Source organism: Aquarana catesbeiana, linkage group LG04, assembly GCF_042186555.1.
Source record: "Aquarana catesbeiana isolate 2022-GZ linkage group LG04, ASM4218655v1, whole genome shotgun sequence".
NCBI classification, from domain to species: domain Eukaryota; kingdom Metazoa; phylum Chordata; class Amphibia; order Anura; family Ranidae; genus Aquarana; species Aquarana catesbeiana.
Genome location: NC_133327.1, coordinates 141,081,291 through 141,102,055, shown reverse-complemented (window position 1 = coordinate 141,102,055; position 20,765 = coordinate 141,081,291). Strand labels below are relative to the sequence as shown.

The following is a 20,765-nucleotide window of genomic DNA, read 5'->3' as shown; positions in this document are numbered from 1 at the left end:
AACATTTTAAAGTGTATCGTTTCCCAAAAAATTGTGTTTGAAAAACCATATCGTGTGACATAAAAAAAATGAGCAAAAAACCCACCAATTTATTCTGTAGGGGCTCTGTTTTAAAATAAATATAATGTTTGGGGGTTCTAAGAGTAATTTTCTAGCAAAAAATACTGATTGTTACATGTAAACGAAAAGTGCCAGAAAAGACCTGGAGCTGAAGTGGCTATATATAATTTTTTATGAGATAATGATCTCTAAAGTCGCGCATTTTTTCAGTTTGCCCGTTAACAGTAGTAACCTTGAATTGAGATATTGGTTTTGGCCCTGTTTTATTTGACATGCCAGCTTGAATGTAACAATGTGAGCAAAGAACAGACTGCTGTGCATAGTCAGAGATGGCCAGTGGGAGGGAGGTAACTTTTTGCATTGTGATAGAATTAGGAGGGGCTCTCTTTAACAGCAGGGTCTGGGTAAAGACCTTGCATAGCACAGCTCTCAGTCACAGCCAAAGCACACTCTACTTCACCAGCCTCAGCAACAAGGAGTTCACTTGTGGTTGCCAAGCCTGCAATAATGCCAACTGACTTCAATGGGTACTGGAAAATGATGAGCAATGAGAATTTTGAGGGATATCTGAAGGCACTGGGTAAGTCTGGATTGACGTCAGGTGTGTTGGCAGATTTTCCACTTCCTGGAATGCACTTTTGGGGTTTTTGCTAGACTTTCTGTGGATCGGCACACAGCGTTTCACAATATAGACTATTAAATATTCTTATATTTAATGTACAGAATATGCACAGTCTGAGTTTTCTTTTCTTAATCAAAAACTGGAACTTCTATTCCTCCCACCAGTTTCATTTGCTGCCTCACTCTTGCAGGATAATCATACAGGTTTTGGCAGCACTTCGTGTGCCTTTTTTTTTTTGGCCTGCCTTTACCGCAGAAAAATCAACAGCTGTATCAGCCTCCATTGTCAGCAAAGCTAGGAGGTATTTTTATTGTAGAATTTATAAAGATGGGCACAGCTGCTGCATATGAGAATACAAGCTAAGCATCTAACGATCATAAATATACATTTATTTCTTATGGGTTTTTATAGGTATGCATACTTGCATTGTACATGCTTACATGTGTGTCTTGGGCATGCATTGGTTATACATACCTATGTGTGCATTGGCTAGAACAGAATCAGTATTTATAAACCTGTTTTCTTCTGTTATTAAAATATAGCTCATCAGTCTTTTGTGCAATGGACAAAGGCGAAACATTGTGTACACTAAAGCTTTTGTTGTAATTTTCCTGTCCCACACTGTCCAATGAACATGCTGGGATTACAGGTAAGGGCAGGCATTTTATGGGTACATTTAGGCTCCTGCAGATATGCCACCCAATCCACTTGGTTGTGGTCAAATCTCAGAATGTTTATTTATGGGCAAAAGCCATTGCTGGAAGAACCAATGGATTACCCTGGCAGATTGCTATTGTTTTCTCTAGGATAAGCTATTTTTGGGCTTATGCTGCCCCCCTTTTCTTCCATTGGCAGAACATTGCACTTTTAGTAATCTGAGTGTGTGTATTAATGCAAAGATTTGTCAACAGTCAAGTTGTACATGCATGATTGATTGCCATTGGTTGTCTATGGCAGTTTTTTCAACCAGGGTGCCTTGAGGTTTCTTCAGGGGTGCCTTGGCAAAATGCCTAAAAATTGGCCCAACATTGTATACAAAGCCACTTGCCTGCATATCATCCTTGTTTAACCCTCCCTTGCCTCTCTCCATCAGCTTTGGAGTCTCATTAGCTAAGTGATAGAGAAAAACCTGAGGAACAAGAGAAACATTGAAATACTAGTCAGTACCAGTTTGCAAAAGTGTATTTGCTTTGGAGAGTAGATCACCTTTAACGTTGGGTGTCCTACGTGTATTGATGTTGCTGCGTTATGTAAAACTATCAGAATAGTTTTTACATTTTAAAATGGGTCGCCTCAAAACTGTTCATAGTTTTGGAGGGTGCCTCGAGATTGTCCATAATTATAAAGGGTGCCTTGACTGAAAAAAGTTTGAGAAACACTGGTCTAGGGGCACCTGGACATAAACTAAAATCTAATCATAAATGTAATTAGGTGATGAGTCTACCATACAAGAAAGTCTGTTGGATACCATATTATAAATGCGTGCTTAATATCTATGAGCACCTGTAGATATGACTAAAATAACCCATAGATGAAAATATGTGATATGTTTGCCCTACAAGAATGGAATCTAATTATTTGAAAAAGTGTAATCGGACTGGATGTCCTTCTCTTCATTCAACATCCCTTAATAGGGCAATCCAACCCATTCCTGTCTATGACATTTTTCCGAACTTAACTCTCATTGTCGCCTACAAAGTGTAGTGATGTATGGGGGGTTTCTGGGGAAAAGATGGAGAACTTTAATAATATTTGCATGGTAATAAACTGTCCCTTACTTTACAGGACAATCCAAGCATGCCTTTCATGCCGCTGGAGATGTGCCAATTTTCTCCTAATGAACAATACCCACCCTTATATTTTTTGTGTCTGTTAGATGCCACTTTTACAATATTTTATTTCTTCAGAGTTCAAATGGTCCTAATTTGTTAAATTCCAGGCTGTTAAAAGATAATACTGGCATGCTGTCCAATAAATGTGTGACCCTGGGAAATTTGGAGGAATATTGCATCAAAGGGGTCTATCAAACAAAGGCACTTAGCAGCTGTGTAATGACATCACTGCTTCACAACCTCTTGTACTCTCCATTCAATATATCAGTATAATGTTTCTTTATGCCCCGAGAGTAGTGACAGTCTCAGTATTCCAGAACGCCACATATTTTAAGCGATCAATATAACACAGACAGGTTTATGAAACTTGTGATCTGCATTGGTGTGTGGCATGCATGCACAGTAGAGTTGTCTTTGTTCGTACCAACCCAAAATCTATGACCCAGGCCCATAAACATTTGTATGCAGTAAAAAAAAAAAAAAAAATGATATAGCTGTAAAATCACATGCTGAAAAAGATCATAGATGCAAACTTTTTTTTTTTTTATTGAAAAAATGCTTGATGTAGTTACATGTGTTTAGTGTGAACCTCATTACAAAAGAGGTAAATATGAATAAGCAATGAATGGCAATTGGTGAGTTTGAACCATATATAATAACACAAAACCAACAGTGATAGTTTCAGTGACAGTGATATACTATCTCCATATGCAGTGAATACAATTATAAATTATAATGGTGTCTTCCAAAGTGAGCCAGTTGCTTCCTGTCAATAGATAAAAAGTTCCTTCACCAAAGAAGAAGAGGAAAATCCACCTTGTAGAAATAGATATCTGCTTACCAGATACCAATGACCCCTTTAACCAAAAAGAGAGTCACTAGCGCTTTTGCAGGATTGTGCCTGCTCACATGGATGGCTGGACAGCTGGTTGTTGATTAGGCTAAGAACCCCTCCGGTCCCAATCATTCAAACATGGGATATATGTGAAACAAACAAAGTCTCCATAGTGTAAAATCGTTTAATAAAAGGCTAAGGAGACATTAAAAACGCCAAATGGCTGCTTACATTTGTAGGTGGCTACCCGGCACTGGGGCTGCTCGCTTGTCAGGGTAAGATTGGGATCACCGACCCGTCGCACCACATTGAAAAACAGCGTGCGTTCCACCTGGCGTGAGGGGCAACCAGAGATCCGGATGTAGGTAAGAATCATGTGGTCACAAGAATATTCATACGAAAAATCTTTGTACATTCGCTGAATGAAAGAATGTTGTTCGAAAATTTGACTTGCTTTTAACATTCTGTTTTAAAATGAATGTAATTTCTGAACGAAAACTACATACAAGATCTGAAAATTCCTTTGATCAAGAAGTTTTCTATTATTTCTAAATTTTCCCATCACTGTGGTTAAAAACAAACGTCGATTTTACCCCACTAATGATTAGAAAATCTAACGAACGTTCTTAAAATTACATTTTTTTTTTTTTTTTGAAGGAAGACATTGTTTGTTTTTGTATGGCCAGCATATAATATATTACAGTTCTGTTTGAAAATCTGCAAAACAATCTTAACTTTTTTTTTCTTTAAATAAAAAAAATTTGATCTCTGAGTCTGATATTTAATAGCTTCAACCTCTAATATATACAGTATGTTATTCTCAGAGTGGATTCGAGATTTTGCTCCCTAACAATATGGTTGGTTATTTATATTTACCACTGCATAGAGATATTTAAGAATAAATTGTCTTTTTTTTAAACTTCACATATTAACAACATTTTTAAAAATTTTTTTAAGGTTATTAACCGATTAATCGAAACAATAATCGCCCAACTAATCGATTATGAAAATAATCGTTAGTTGCAGTCCTTCTGTCCAGTAGAGCTGCACGATTAATCGTCAAGAATCGTTATCGCATTCTTGACTAAAGTGTTTCACGATTCTTTCTGTGCAAAGAATTCTCTCTGCTCTTCTGAAGCCACAACCATCTAAAGAATAAAGGAAAAAAACGGGCAGTCTACCACGAATCAAAACATTCTTTATCAGTTGAACTTAAGTATAAACATTGTAACAATTTGTCAATGGAATAGACTTTGTGTGTAAGGGCCCTTTCACACGGGCGGACCGTTGAGGTCCGCCTGTCAGTTTTTTAGGCGGACCTGAACGAGCGCTCCATAGACCTCTATGGAGCGACGGATGTCAGCGGTGACATGTCCGCTGACGTCCGACCCGCTCCGATCCGAAAAAGTGTGACGGAGGAAAACCTTATTTTTCCATCCGTCTGAGGATCGGATGAAAACGGACAGACGGTCCGTAATTATCCGATCCCCCCCATAGGGGAGAGCGGACTCTCTGACAGGTCCATCCCTGCACAGAGTACAGAGACAGACTTGTCATCCGCTGGCTCAGCGGGGATCAATGGAGCGATCTCCGCTGAGCAAGCGGAGGAGGGAAAATGGACAGCCCAGTTTGAAAGGGGCCCAAGTGAAAAAAGTTTAACCACTTAAACACTAAACCTTTTTCTGACATTTGTTGGTTTCAAGTTAAAATTATTTTTTCTTGCTAGAAAATTACTTAGAATCCCCAAACATTATATATATATTTTTAGTAGACACCCCTGAGAATAAAATGGTGGTTGTTGCAATATTTTATGTCACACTGTATTTGCGCAGCGGTCTTTCAAATGCAATTTTTTTGGAAAAAATTATTTTAATGAATTAAAAAAAAACAAAAAAACTAACCAGTAAAGTTAACCCATTTTTTTTGTATAATGTGAAAGATTTTATGGCGCGAGAATCGTGATCTTTTTATTCTAAGCAAAAAAAACGTGATTCTCATTTTGGCCAGAATCGTGCAGCTCTACTGTCCAGTATGAATACCAAGAGGGAGCTGAAACATGTTCAAATGAAATTAGTATCGATAAATCAAGATGTCATTTAATTCTAAACAAAATATGACCATTTGGAGTTCTTTTTGAACCTTTTTGGATGGTTAAATTGAAAAAGAAGGTGTGGGGCATTATAATACACATTCATTTTCAAAGGGCTGTAAATGCAATAAAACACACAGAAAATTGGGAAGGAACTTTTTTTTTTGTATGCCCCACACAACAGTGCATGTGCATTGAGGTACATTTACAAGATTTTAGTTTCAGTGGCACTGCTGCATGGTTCATTTATCACCAAACGTGATTTTTTTTAACAGTAGATTTTATTGGACAATTCAGCATTACAGAGCAATCAGTTTGCAGTGTTACAATAGTATACAGGTAAGGATGAGCTCCGACGTGTTCGCAAGCTGCACGTGTAGAGAGGGCTGTGTTTTGGCCTAGGCCGACAAGGCCTAGGCCTAGGGCGGCACTTTGCGGGGGGTGGCAAAAAGGGACGCCCCCCCGCATGAGACAAAGCCCCCCCACCCGTCTTGCTGATTCCCGGCTCCCGCTGCCGCCTTCTGCACACATGCAGCCCACGGTGGCCGGCTTTCTGTAGCGGCGCCACTGTGTATGGGCGTGCTTGTCAGAGGGTGGAGGTGTGTATCTCACGCCCCCCTACTCTGACAAGCACGCCCATACACCACGGCGCCGCTACAGAAAGCCGGCCACCGTGGGCTGCATGTGTGCGGGAGGCGGCAGCGGGAGCCAGGAATCAGCAAGACGGGTGGGGGGGCTTTGTCTCATGCGGGGGGGCGGCGTGTGTCACTCGCGCCCCCATAACCAACAGGTGACAGGTGGAGCCTTAAGCTCCGCCTACCCTCCCCTGCACTGCTTTGCTGCAGTGAATCTAATACTCGGCCCTGGGGCTGTGACGTCAGGAGAGAGAGGAGCACGAGGGAAACCCCCAGGACAGCAGGTACAATGATTTAATAAAGTATATCAGTGTTATGGGCACAGTGGCAGCATTTGATGGGCACTGGCAGAATTTGATGGCACAGTGGCTGCGTTTGATGGCACAATGGCTGCGTTTGAGGGCACAATGGCTACATTTGATGGCACAGTGGCTGCATTTGATGGCGCGGTGGCTGCATTTGATGGGCACAGTGGCTGCGTTTGATGGCACAGTGGCTGCATTTGATGGCGTGGTGGCTGCATTTGATGGGCACAGTGGCTGCGTTTGATGGGCACAGTGGCTGCGTTTGATGGCACAGTGGCTGCATTTGATGGCGCGGTGGCTGCATTTGATGGGCACAGTGGCTGCGTTTGATGGGCACAGTGGCTGCGTTTGATGGGCACAGTGGCTGCGTTTGAGGGCACAGTGGCTACGTTTGATGGCACAATGGCTACGTTTGATGGCACAGTGGCTGCATTTGATGGCGCGGTGGCTGCGTTTGATGGGCACAGTGGCTGCGTTTGATGGGCACAGTGGCTGCGTTTGAGGGCACAGTGGCTACATTTGATGGCACAATGGCTACGTTTGATGGCACAGTGGCTGCGTTTGATAGGCACAGTGGCTGCGTTTGATGGGGCACAGTGGCTGCGTTTGATGGGCACAGTGGCTGCAATTGACGGGCACAGTGGCTGCAATTGACGGGCACAGTGGCTGCAATTGATGGGCACAGTGGCTGCTTTTGATAGCACAGTGGCTACGTTTGATGGCACAGTGGCTGCGTTTGATGTGGCACAGTGGCTGCGTTTGATGGGGCACAGTGGCTGCGTTTGATGGGGCACAGTGGCTGCAATTGATGGGCACAGTGGCTGCATTTGAGGGCACAGTGGCTGCGTTTGAGGGCACAGTGGCTGCGTTTGATGGGCACAGTGAGACCCCCCCCTCCCGTGATAGCATTAAAACTCAGCAGCTAAAAATACTGTAGCTGCTGACTTTTAATATTAGGACACTTACCTGTCCAGGGATCCAGCGATGTCGACACCTCAGCCGATTTTCAGATTGGCTCTCGGGTTTTGCCACTATCATTCATGGTAAGGGAAACCGACCGGTTCCCTACTGCACATGTGCGAAGTACGTTGCACTTTCTGAATGGCCCAGTGGAGGAAGGAGGAGGGGGGGGCAAACTTCAGAGGGGACAGAGCAGTCTCCAAGAAGTGGGGAAGGGTACCTGTCAGAAACAGGTACCCGTTCCCCCCTGAAAGGTGCCAAATGAGCCTAAAGAGGAAGGGGTGTTGTTTACAGATGATAGGGTGGGTCTTAAACAGGAAGGGGTGTGGCCTCGGCAGGATGGGGTGGGTCGTATTTAAATTAGGGGGGTGCATGCGTTTAGTCAGGCCTAGGGCAGCACAAAACCTAAATACACCACTGCGTGTAGAGCCCGCCAGGAACTCGGCACTGCACAGCACTAATCACAAGCAGTGAGTCATTTCCCGATGTGCGGCTGCAGAGATCGGGAAATGTCTCACTGCTTGTGATTAGCGCAGCGCATTGCCGACTTCCTGGCGGGCTCGGCACGTGGAGTGTGCGAACACGCTGGAGCTCATCCTTATATACAGGTATAAACATCAGTAGATCACTTTTCCCTACAGGGAGTCACCTCCCAGCAAACAGTATCAATCACAGGTGTGTCAATCCCCTCTCTGTCTTTGGTAAGTGTTTCCAACCATTATCATTGCAGGTCTCATATACCTCCAAACATAACATTCGAGGAACAAAAACGGGCAGCATGAAGATGGGGGGGGAAGGGTACCAGGGGGGACGGACACCAAAGGATACTCTAATTAACACTATTCATGGGGGGGAGGAAGGTCAAATATTAACCACAAGCATCAATCCACGTGGACCACACTTTATCAAACTTCCCCGGGCATGGTCTGCTTTCATATGTGAGCCTATACAGGGGCAGCACCGAGTTCACTGTGCTTTGCCAAGAAGTGTGAGTAGGGGGTTCCTCTGACTTCCATTTCAGCAGTATCTCTCGTCTGGCATAGTACAGTGAGAAAGTCAGCCATAGTTTGCAGTATTTGTCCCCTTCTATGCTTTCCATATGGCTTAATAGTAGCACCTGCGAATCTACCTGCACTCTTGCTCCACTGATGTCACTAATGCCTCGTACACACAATCGGATTTTCCGCCGGAAAAAGTTCGATGGGAGCCTTTTGTCGGAAATACCGACTGTGTGTAGGCTCCATAGGACAGTTTCCATCAGAATCTCCATCGCACAAAATTTGAGATCTGGTTCTCAAATTTTCCAACAACAATCCGTTTGCATAAATTCCGATCGTGTGTACACAATTCCGACGCACAGAGTGCCACGCATGCTTGGAATCAAGCAGAAGAGCCGCACTGGCTATTGAACTTCATTTTTCTCGGCTCGTCGTACGTCACCGCGTTCTTGACGTTCGGAATTTCCAAACAACCTTGTGTGACCGTGTGTATGCAAGACAAGTTTGAGCCAACATCTGTCGGAAAAAAACCAATGGATTTTGTTGTTGGAATATGCGATCGTGTGTACGAGGCATTAGAGTGGAGGCGACAGCCGTCCAATAGGGTTGAAGTTTGGGACAGGACCAGACCATGTGCCAGAATGCTCCCACCTCTGTTTTGCACCTTTGACAGCTTGGATCTCGTTGAGGGTAAATGCGAGCTAGCTTCTGTGGGGTGTAATAGGCTCTATGTAAGAAATTAAGTTGTGCGAATCTATCTTTAGCTGCAGTCATAGTGTGAATATATATGGAGAGACACTCCTCCCATTCTTCCTCACCCAGGGAAGGAATGTCAGCCCTCCATTTGTCCTAGGATGTAGTTTCACACCGTATGCTACGGTTAGATATAAATACAGGGAGGAGAGAGGCTTCCCCATTACACTGGAATTCAGGAGGCGCTCAATAGAGTCTGACTCTAGGGTCAAAGGTACCATAAATAGGGCTCCGAAGGTGTGTCTCAGCTGCCAGTATCTGAACTTAAATGTGGCTGGTATTGAGTAGTCTTCTAAGTTCCTGAAAGGGCATGAGTTTGTCGTCAAGTACTATGTGCTTCATAGTGGTGATCCCTTTTTTGGCCCAGAGAGAGGGAATACTAATTGGAATACTATTTAAATGTGGTAGCATAGAATTTCCCCACAAGGGCATGTGTGGGGGAGACATGGGTAGCCTGCCTATAAACCATTCTGGCTTCCTGCCAGACCTTCATCATGGTCCGCATGAGGGATATCATAAGGCGACTGGCCTTCAGGCCTCTAAATACCAGGTTGCTCAGGGCTGCGTAGGAGCCCAGAAAAGCTGCCTCAAGTGTGGTAGATGGGTTTTGTTTGGGCTGTGAGAACCACCATCGTACTGTGATAAGGACGGCTGCCCAGTAGTACATTTGGAAGTTCTGGAGCGCCAAGCCTCCCCCCGACATAGGGAGATACAATACCTGCTTCGCGACTCTGGGAGGTCTCCCAGCCCACACAAAGGAGATCAGCAGTCCCTCCAGTTTCATAAAAAAAGATTTGGCTATGTGTGACGGGGTATTCCTAAAGAAATATAGGTACTTTGGTAGGTAGATCATTTTCAGCAGGTTGACCCTGCCTACGGGTGTAAGGGGGAGTGAACACCATGCCACGCATTTCACCGCCAGTTGTGCCATGAGAGGGTGTATATTGTTTTCCTCATAGTCTTCCGTTTTACTATTGATTTTAATGCCTAGGTAAATGAATTCCTCTACCCATTTAAGCGGCGTATGTGAAGCTATTCGAGGAACTGTGGGGTGTAACGGGAACAGAACCGATTTGTCCCAATTTATGCGGATGCCAGAGTAGTGGCCAAATTGGTTGAACAGGGACAACACAGTTTGTAGGGAGGACAAGCCGTCTGCCAGATATAGGAGGGCATCATCCGCGTATAGTGACAATTTTTCCTTGATCAGGCCTATCTTTAGCCCTCGAACTTTCCCCTCCGCTCTGAGCCGTATAGCCAGAGGTTCTAGCACGAGGGCAAACAGTGCCGGGGAAAGGGGGCACCCCTGTCGCTTCCCCCCGGCCCAGCTCGAATGCCTCCGAGAGGCAGCCGTTAGTGCGGATTCTTTCTTGGGCTGGTGTATAGCATCCGTTGCCATTTCAGGAATCCCATGTTGAAACCGAAACTAGATAGAACCTTCCATAGGTAGCCCCACTCGACAGAGTTGAAAGCCTTCCACTCCTGCTGATCCCGTGCAGGCCCTATCAATGTGCGTTAGGAGCCGTCTGATGTTAATGTCCGTGCTCCTACCTGGCAAAAAGCCTGCCTGGTCTGGGTGTATCAGTGCGGTTATTACTGTGTTGAGCCTGATGGCCAATATTTTACCAATAAATTGGCATGTACATTCAACAGGGATATAGGGATATGAGGAGCATAAGGATGGGTCCTTCCCTGGCTTGGGGGATCACCACTATGACTGCCTCCCTCATTGTGTCGGGGAGTTCCGCCAACAATGCTGACTTAGCAAACACGGTGTGTAATCTAGTAGCGAGCTCTTCAGTGTATTGCTTGCAAAACTCTACGGGAATGCCATCTGGTCCCGGCGTTTTAACGACTTCATGGTCTTAAGTACCTTTAGGATTTCGGTCACCGTGATGGGAGCATCGAGGTTGTTGCGGTAAGTGGGTGTGAGAAATGGTATATCAATTTCCTCTAGGTAGGCTGTCAGGTCTTCCTCTCAATAGTCTGCCCTAGTGCTATACAGGGATTGGTAGAATTCCACAAAGCATCTGTTAATCCCGTCCGGGGAGTAAATAAGATCTCCTGTGGGGCCTAAAATGTGTGGTACAATAATACCCCCTGTTTGCTCTCTGGAGAGCCTTGCCAGCAGTCTGCCTGATCTCTCTCCCTGCTCAAAGATCCTCTGGGATTGAGTAATCTCTTCTGGGTAAGAGAAGTGCGAAGACGGAGGACCTCTTTGGTCAGGAGTTGCAACTAGGCGCAGTGGCGGGGGTCCCGGGATCTAACATAAAGTGCCTCTTCACTAGCCACCTCCTTCGTTTTGCCTTTGTCAAATCTGCCCTATGTTCCCTGCGGATCCTGGCAAGAGGGCTGAAACGATTAATCGATAAAATCGATAATGAAAATCTTTGTCAGCGATTTTCATTATCGATTAGTTGGTCTGCTAACGGCACAGCATCTTCCCTGCCTTTCAGTCCCGCCTCCGTCCGAGTGTTACAATCCCCTGTGTAAAAAGCCGGCGCCGCTGTATACCTCTCATAGCGGCGCTCATGTGACCAGGCACGTCCGCCTTTCTCCTCATCTCCTCTCTGCTGAAGTCAGCGCAGTATTCTCAGCCCCGCTCGCTTTGCTGCCTCGAGGGAGAAGAGAGAGAGGAGAGAAGCAGCCGGTCACGTGAGCGCCGAGCTGCGATAAGGTAGCAGCTTGCTTTTAAAATATAGTGAACTAGGCAAACCATTCATCTTGGTAGTTATGGGATGACAAGTGCCCCATCACTGGTGTTCCTGTGGGGGGGGGTATAGTGCCCCATGAATGCTGTTCCTGGGGGGGGAAATAGTGCCCCATCATTACTGTTCCTGGGGGGAATAGTGCCCCATCATTGCTGTTCCTGGGGGGTGGGATAGGGGGGATAGTGCACCATCATTGGTGTTCCTGGGGGGGAATAGTGCCCCATCACTGGTGTTCCTGGGGGGGGAATAGTGCCCCATCATTGGTGTTCCTGGAGGGGAAATAGTGCCCCACCATTGGTGTTCCTGGGGGGGAATAGTGCCCCACCATTGGTGTTCCTGGGGGGGGGAATAGTGCCCCACCATTGGTGTTCCTGGGGGGGATAGTGCCCCACCATTGGTGTTCCTGGGGGGGGAATAGTGCCCCATCATTGGTGTTCCTGGGGAGGGGCAAATAGTGCCCCAGAATTAATGTTCCTGGGGGGAGGGAATAGTGCCCCATCATTGGTGTCAGTTTGAGGAATACACAGACCTCTCCCACCCACACTCTGGTCCGGAGCCGCCACCTCTCCCTCCCACACTCCGGTCCGGTTCCTCTAACCCGCTTTGGTCCGCTCCCTTACCCCAGCCCACTCCCCCCCTTTTGGGTCTGGCTCTTTGTCCAACCAAACTCCCTTTCTATAGCAACCCCCTCTGGTCCGGTTCCTCTCCCTCATGCCTCTCTTCCAAACTCCCTCCCAACCTACTCTCTCTAACGCTTGGTCTCCAAACTAACTAACTCTGCCCCACCCTCCAGTACTGTCCCCTCTCCCACCCTCCAGTACAGTCCCCTCTCCCACACTCCAGTACGGTCCTCTCTCCCTTTCAGGGCCAGCCCCCTCACTGCATTGTCAGTAATTAATGAGGAATTTACTTTTAATAGTTATGTTGTGATGCAGTTTGAGTGCAACACTCCATTTTGTCATTATTATTTTAAATAAACTGAAAAATTTATTTTTAGGATTTTATCCGATTAATCAAAACAATAATCGGCCAACTAATCGATTATGAAAATAATCTTTAGTTGCAGCCCTACCTGGTAGTGACCCCTAGTGTTGGCCTTTAAAAGCATCCCACACAATCGTGGCATTGGCCGAACCAGGGTTGACTGCCCAGTAGCCAGCCATCTCCGTCCTAAATTGGGCGTCCACCGCTGTGTCTGAGATACAGAACCTGGATAGTCTCCATAGCTTATCCGTCGGAGGTCCAGATTCAGAAGCAGCGGTGCGTGGTCCGAAATCCCCCTAGGAAGAATTTTAATGTCCGTGACTCTCGGCAGGACAGGGGATCCTGCAAAGACCAGGTTCATACGGGAGTAAGTCCTGTGTGATGCCAAGTAATATGTGAAAGCCCGCGTCAGAGGGGGTCTCCACCTTCAAATGTCAGTCAGCCCATATGTGCCCGTCCAGCCCAGGAGTTCTGAACAGGATTGAGTCCCCGGTGTCATCCTGTCCATGCCCGAGTCAGGGATTAGGTTAAAGTCTTCTAAAATATCAGTGTTATCTGAAGCAAACTCAGCTATTTTACTTGTGATCTGGTTCAACAGAAGTAAGGAGGCTGGTGGTGGCAGATATAGACCCACAATAGTCTAAGTTAACGAGTGGATCCTGGCATTGATTACAACATATCTGCCATCCGGGTCCAGGGTCAGATCCAGGAGCCTGAATGGGAGTGTCTTAAGTACCAGGATACTAACCCCCCTGGCAAAGCTAGAGGGAGTGGAGTGGTAGTGGTATCCCACCCAGGGTTTTTTGAGGGTGAGAATTCTACTGCCGAACAGGTGTGTTTCCTGGAGCACGCATATGTGCGGATTATAGGTTTTAATAAATTGGAACACCAGGGATCGCTTGGTAGGTGAATTCATCCCCCTAGTGTTCCATGATAAAATGTTAAGGGTCGACATAGGAGGACCAATATGTGGGATAGGATCATAACACAATATGGCCTCTGGATCAAGCCTCCAGACCATGTATACATGAAAGTAGTGCAATGCTAAAACATCAATCATCTTAACATTCAAATGAAACTTAACAAAACTAAAAACATTCCATAAAACATAGGAACAGATCAGCCCGTATAGGGTCACAACCCCCCCCCACCCATCCCCCTAAAACTGAGGAGGGTCTTCAACCCATAACCCATGTCTGCATGCCAGCCGCCAAGTGGAGGGCCTATGCAAGCGGCTAGCTCGTCTGCTTCGGAGAGTTTCTGGGGGGTTCAAACGAGTATATGGGTTCACTGCTCTGTGGCTTCTGCTGGCAAAGAAAGTGAGCCGGTGGGAAAGCCAGTTCAATCCAGGAAAAAAAAAAAAAGAAGTGTTGCACTTGCATGATCCACGGCTTGTAGAACTGCATGGTGGATGACTCCGCATCATTATTAAGTAATTATGAGGAAGTCACCGTTCAGTTCTCCTGACAATGTCAGGTACATTCTTGTGTTGCTGTAATAACTGTAACGTAGCACAACAGGTGCAACAATGCCTCTCTGGCAACCCACCCCAGGTCTTCTTGCCTCTGTAATCTCCTCGGTTCTCTCTGAACAGTCAGGAGGAAAGGGCACCATCTCAGTGAGAGGGAGTGTGGTCCAGGGTTCAAGGGGCCATACACTGGGGCCCATGGTAAGTATGGGGGGTATATGCTCCGCCGAGGTTGGCAATGGCATGCATCTGGGCCACATGGCTCTATGGAAGAAGGAGATCAATGTCCCTGGGCTGGACGTTTCAAGTGGAGGTCATCAGAGTGGCATAAAACTTAGGCAATTATAACTCACGGTACCCTACATCAGCGGGGATGTGGCAGGGATTACAACCATATAGAAGCTTCTCGAGGCGTGTTGAAAAATCGAGTTGATTCCCCATCCTGGACTCTCAGGCGCACTGGAAACAACACAATGTATCGTATATTGCAGGTCCGCAGTGCAGCCTTTACCTGGTCAAATAATTTCTGGAGCTTCTGCGTCTCCACACAATAGTCGGGGAATATCAGAAGTTTGCAGTTTTGATACTGGAGATCCCCCAGGGCCCGGGACGCGCATAGTATTTCGTCCCTATCTCGGAAGATCAGTACCGGAGTATAAAAGGTCCTCGGCGGGTTTCCCGGGGGTCCCGGTTTAGGTGGGACGCCGTGTGCCCTCTCAACCGCATAGTGTGGAGAAAATGGCGCTTCAGGGAGGAGGGAGCGTAGCATATCTTCCACGAAGGTGGTCAGATGATTTCCCTCTGCACCCTCGGCCAAACCCACGATGCAGAGGTTGTTCCTCCTGCTCCTCTTTTCAGCATCCTCCGCTCTGTATTCCAGGGCCTTACCTTTGGTCTGGAGAGTGCGGAGGGCCGTGGAATGTTCGAGTATCTCGTCCTCCGCAGTGCTGACACATTGCTTCGTTTCCACCACTCTGGACTGCAGCTTGTCCATATCATGCCTCAGCAGGCCGACATCCATCTGGACAGCTTCAATTTTGGCCATCAGCGTGAACTGGCATGTGGCTATGGTCGCCATTACCTCCGCCAGCCACGGAGTCGGGAGTGAGGCGCCTCCATTGGAGCTGTTTGGGAGGCCTTGTGTGAGCCTCGTATGGCGCAGGTTTCCATGGGGGCAGGGGGGAGGGATGGCGGCTCCTCCACTATTGATGGGAAACTGAGCCTTTTTCCCTTGCCTGCTTTCACTCCTGAGGATCTGCGCCTCATCCAGGTGCTGCTGGAGCTATTTGGAGGATAAGTCGCCGTTTGGATCCGGATGGATTAAAGAAGCCCAAGCGTCCGCTCACCTCGCCATCTTGGACACGCCCCCACCAAACATGTGATTTGCCTCTTAAGATTGTAGTCTGTTCATCATTTCCAGTCAAATTAGATTAAAAAGTGATCGAACACCACCATTTTTTTCCCTTGGATTTTTTTTCTAATAAAATATTTAAGATAAAAAAAAAAACAGCATGAACAATTTAGGAAAAGGAACCTGAGATCTGATAAAACACAATTCAGATTGAGGATAAAAAAACACTTAGAACTTGGGGGTGATTTATAAAGAAATATTGAGAAAAGATAATGTTTTTTAAAAGTAAGACAAGTTTGGAGGTGTGGTCAGGTTACATTTTTGGAAAAAATAACAAAAGAATTTGTTTGCCATGGGCACAGATTTTTATGTCTTTAAAAACAGTTTAGCAAGTCCTTGGGAAGGGGGATGTTTGTTGTTTGGACTGATTTTAAAATGTAAGCATGTTTTCAATGTGCACATTGGAAATTCAAAAAATGTTTCCGTTGCCCCAAGATAACTGAGGTTATTTTGCAGCGGAAGGTTAACCTCCCCCACACATGGATGGACATGGAGTAGTGGATATATTATGCTATCAGTTCATCTGTTTTGCACTGTATTCTGAACATGTTAAAGTTGAATCCTGTCTGCTCAGTGTCAGTGAAGTTTTTTTTCTTTTTTCACATTGTATGAGCCATGGTTTCATGTCTCTCCAGGGAACTCGCCACAGATCTAGTTGGAGCACATCTTGCCATCAAAATAGTAGCTACTTCATTATTTACACACTTATTGTACATGCAGGAACGCTTCTCTCATCCAGCATTCATACATGATGTCCTAATAAAAGAATAAAAAGGCTGTTGTCATTGCAGACCTTCTTCCTTCTAATGCCCCGTACACACAGTCGGACATTGATCGTACATTCTGACAACAAAATCCTAGGATTTTTTCCGACGGATGTTGGCTTAAACTTGTCTTGCATACACACGGTCACACAAAGTTGTTGGAAAATCCGATCATTCTGAACGCGGTGACGTAAAACACGTACGTCGGGACTATAAACGGGGCAGTAGCCAATAGCTTTCATCTCTTTATTTATTCTGAGCATGCGTGGCACTTTGTGCTTCGGATTTGTGTACACACCATCAGAAATTCCGACAACGGATTTTGTTGTCAGAAAATTTTATAGCAAGCTCTCAAACTTTGTGTGTCGGAAAATCCGATGGAAAATGTGTGATGGAGCCTACACACGGTCGGAATTTCCGACAACAAGGTCCTATCACACATTTTCCATCGGAAAATCCGACCGTGTGTACGGGGCATTAGAATACTAGTTACCTGGCTGTCTATGGCTTCAGTACTTTTCTGACCAGAACAAGCAAGAAAAGTCAGGACAAAAAATACAGAAGCCACTATCACAGCCAGACAACTAGTGTTTCTCAAGGAGAGCTCTGCAATTACAAAACACATTTTCCTCAATAAGGGGACCCTGAAAGCGGATATTTACCGCCAAACAGAAGATATCATGGTGCATGCAGCACTGCATGCCCATCCATTAATGTCATAAAAGTCACTTGTAAAAGCAAACAATTCTTGGTAAACGTACATTTATTTTTCAACTTCCCGATTTCCCTGAGGCAGAGGTGATGTAGCCCTAGCCTCACAAGTACACCCTGGGTAGGCTACATCACCAGTGCCATCTAGGGAAATCTCACCTGTTCTTGTGCGTGTTCCATATGAGATCTGGCACATGCTTCATACATGATCTGGGGCAGCTTGCTATTAGCAACAAGTCATTCCATTCTATGCAAGGCACATTAGCCAGATCTTGTGCAGCGCATGCCGTGTACAAGATCTGATGCAACTTTGTTATTGTTCCATAACAAAACAAAAAAACACCACAAAGGATAACGCTAATACCTAGGCTACTGCATACCTTTTATTAAAAATGAAACCTATACTCATACATAAAACATGCCGGTGATAATATCTCCAAGGTCACCTCCCTCCCCTTCTTTGTCCCCCCAGAACCCACACGCACCCCGCTCTCCTCCAATTACCCAACTACTAGCCCTGTAATCCCACCCCTTTCCTAAGTCCTGACCCCCCCCCCTCTAAGGGGTAATGGCTGGAGTCCCACTGGGTAAAAGCTGTGGAAAATCCCTGCCTATGAACATCCCTAGCTGTGTGCACAAGATCATCTTTATCAGTGTGTAACTTCTGTCGCTTGAACAAGGTGCAATCTGCTTTAGTAGAAATAACTAGATAATGCAATGGCTGTTCAACCTCAAGTATACAGCTGGGTATCACTGAAGGATGAAAAAATTAGGCACAGACAAGTATGCATGTGTCAGATAACCATAGACTGGATCCAGATGTTTGTTATTTCAAGCTGAAGGAAAAGCCTTCTCCTAACTAGTGAACTGGGTCCAACCTACTTAGATTGGATCACCAGACCTCTATTATTCATGCAGCTGACATAACCTTCAGTGACACTAGGGGGGATTCCCCACAAAGCCTGTCAAACCATGTCATGCACATGCATGTGTATATATAGCAACGGTGTGTATATAATATAATTAATATATTTATATATATATATATTCCGTTAATTAAGTCTTTCAGACCTTGTTCCATAACATGCCATCTTAGATCAGACCTCGTACCATGCATGCACAGGATTAGGACTAACTTCATTGGTAGGCTGGCACAGAACAAGGAAGATCTGCCCACAGATGATGATGAATATGGAGGCCCAGGATATGAGGAGGAGGAGGAAGACTGGTGCATTAGCGCAGCGCCACACAGTCAAGGTGGTGGCAAGCAGTTATTTTTAAATGTGTTTACTGTATATACTCGAGTATAAGTCGAATTTTTCAGCCCTTTTTTTTGGGCTGAAAGTGCCCCCTTCAACTTATACTCAAGTCACTGCCGTCTGTCTGCATGATCAGCGTGTCATGCAGGCAGACGGCGGCCGGCGTGTGATGATACTGTTCGGAGGCTATTCCAGCTTTCAAAAGCCGCGCCTCCTGCTCGTCTGTGATAGGCTAAACAGCTGTCAGTGTACAGCCTATCACGGACATTCTCTCATCCTGGTCCGTGGTATGAGAATGAGAGAATGTCCGTGATAGGCTGACCGCTGACTGCCTATCACAGACGAGGAGGAGGCGTGACTTTTGAACAGTGGAATGGCCGCCAAACAGTATCATCACATGCCGGCCGCCGTCTGAGGATGGAGATCGCCACAGGGAGGCTGCACAGGACACAGGTAGGCTGCACATGCACACAGGACATGTACAGGACACAGGACACATGTACAGGACACACATCTACAGGACACACGTACAGGACACATACACATGTACAGGACACAGGGACACATACACATGTACAGGACACATGCACATGTACAGGACATAGGACACATGCACAGGATACAGGTAGGCTGCACAGGACACAGGGAGGCATGCAGCTGCAGATGTGCATTGTTGACCCTCTGCATTTCTCACCCTCGTCTTATACTCGGGTCAATAAGTTTTCCCAGTTTTTTGTGGTAAATTAGGGGCCTCGACTTATACTCGGATCGACTTATACTCGAGTATATACATTTACAATATAGTAATGGTGCTATTATCAAAGGGGAGAAGCCACCCTGTCAGGTGATAAAAAAAAAATAAAGACTAATGCTCTTGCAGTGTAAGAGCCTTTATACTTGCCTCTCTGAGTATGTTCGGCATTTGACACTTCCACTTCCAGAGTGTTGGATGCCTGTGTCCCCTACTGAGTTCTGTACTGATGTAGAGGTCACAGGATGAAACCATGACATTGGGTGAGGCACACAGCCATTCGACACTCCCAGAAATGTCAAGTGCTGATCAATCTGACAGAGGCTGGAGTGGAAGGGGAGGTAAGACATATGGGCCGCTGGAGAGGCAAGTATAACTGTGTATAGACGCAGGGAGTTTCCATCACTTGACAGGGATGCTTTCATGAGCTAAATCCAGTTTTCAAGATCAAGGACAATCGGTATTGATTTGTATTATTTTAAAGTTATTTGTTGATCTTTTTCAATAGTTGGCACAGCAGCTATTTTTTTCCTACTTGACAGTAATTCTTTATACTAAATGATTACTTGTGCTGATATAAATTCTCAAGGACTGTCTACAGAAAGTCATTGGTCATTTGGTAACTAGAATAGGGCATTATTAATGCTCACTGAATACTCAAAGAATATTGGTTAAGTCTTCACGAAACCAGCCTAAAATACTAGATATCCTTAACCATAACAGCAGGAGATTCTGGCTTACCTGAGGTTAGCCACAAACAGTAGATCAAATTGGAAAAATTCTGTGAGCCACAATGATCTTATGCCTTGCTTGTGCTACCTCCAGCTGCATGCGCTAATCACGCTTCATATAACGTGCATAGGATAAATTTACAAGTTATGCGCTGCGCTTGGGTGACCCCAAAAACAAAATTAATAATAACCAACTTTGTGCTTACTAGTGCGATAATATTAAATACAAATAATATGAATGTAGAATAAATAAACAAGGTGTGAAAAAACAAGTGCTTGTTACACCATAAATTAGTGCTTATTAGTGCTTTTTACACCATACATAGTGTCTTAATCAACATAAAAAGTGTGCTTAGTGCTCAATACACAGTAACCTACTTTTCTTAAATGAAAAAAAAAAAAAGTTCTCTATGGAACTCTCAATAGTGTGTGCAAATAATGTCCAGCAGTGATAATAAAACAATGCGTGCAGGTGGTGTTCAACTGTGACAACAATCCAACATCATGCCGAAGATATCCTGAGTGCTGCAAAACATGCTCCTGTGCTCCTTCGTGACCCCCTTAAGCTAATGTGCTCACCTCAGAGCGTGTGACTCAGCTTCTACCCTGACTCCAAAATTGCTTTGGAGCCACCCCTGGGCTCAGTCTCAGTGTCTGCTCCACTCCTCCAGCTGGAAACAATGTGGCTCCATACATAGAATGAAAAGGAAACTATATAGTGTAATATAGTCAAAATGCTTTTATTAAAAGAAAATGCTCCCCACACCGGGGTACTCACATGGCACTGGTGCGTCAGTGCACCATACTATAACGGCTTTCTATGCAAAATCAGTGGAAGTTTGGTGCGGTATGCTGTGCTGAGACAGCGCTGGTGTAAAGTCTGTGT

At 45.4% G+C, this 20,765-nt stretch overlaps 1 protein-coding gene across 1 annotated transcript in view; it reads left to right on the top strand.

The window, feature by feature from the left end:
- The first annotated feature begins 406 nt into the window (after positions 1–406).
- Positions 407–20,765, top strand: part of LOC141139551 (retinol-binding protein 1-like) — a 65,407-nt gene continuing 45,048 nt past the window's right edge. The window contains exon 1 of the mRNA XM_073625806.1: positions 407–640. Within this exon, the coding sequence (XP_073481907.1) occupies positions 568–640 (73 nt within the window). The 5' untranslated portion in view covers positions 407–567. The remainder of the gene's footprint in view (positions 641–20,765) is intronic.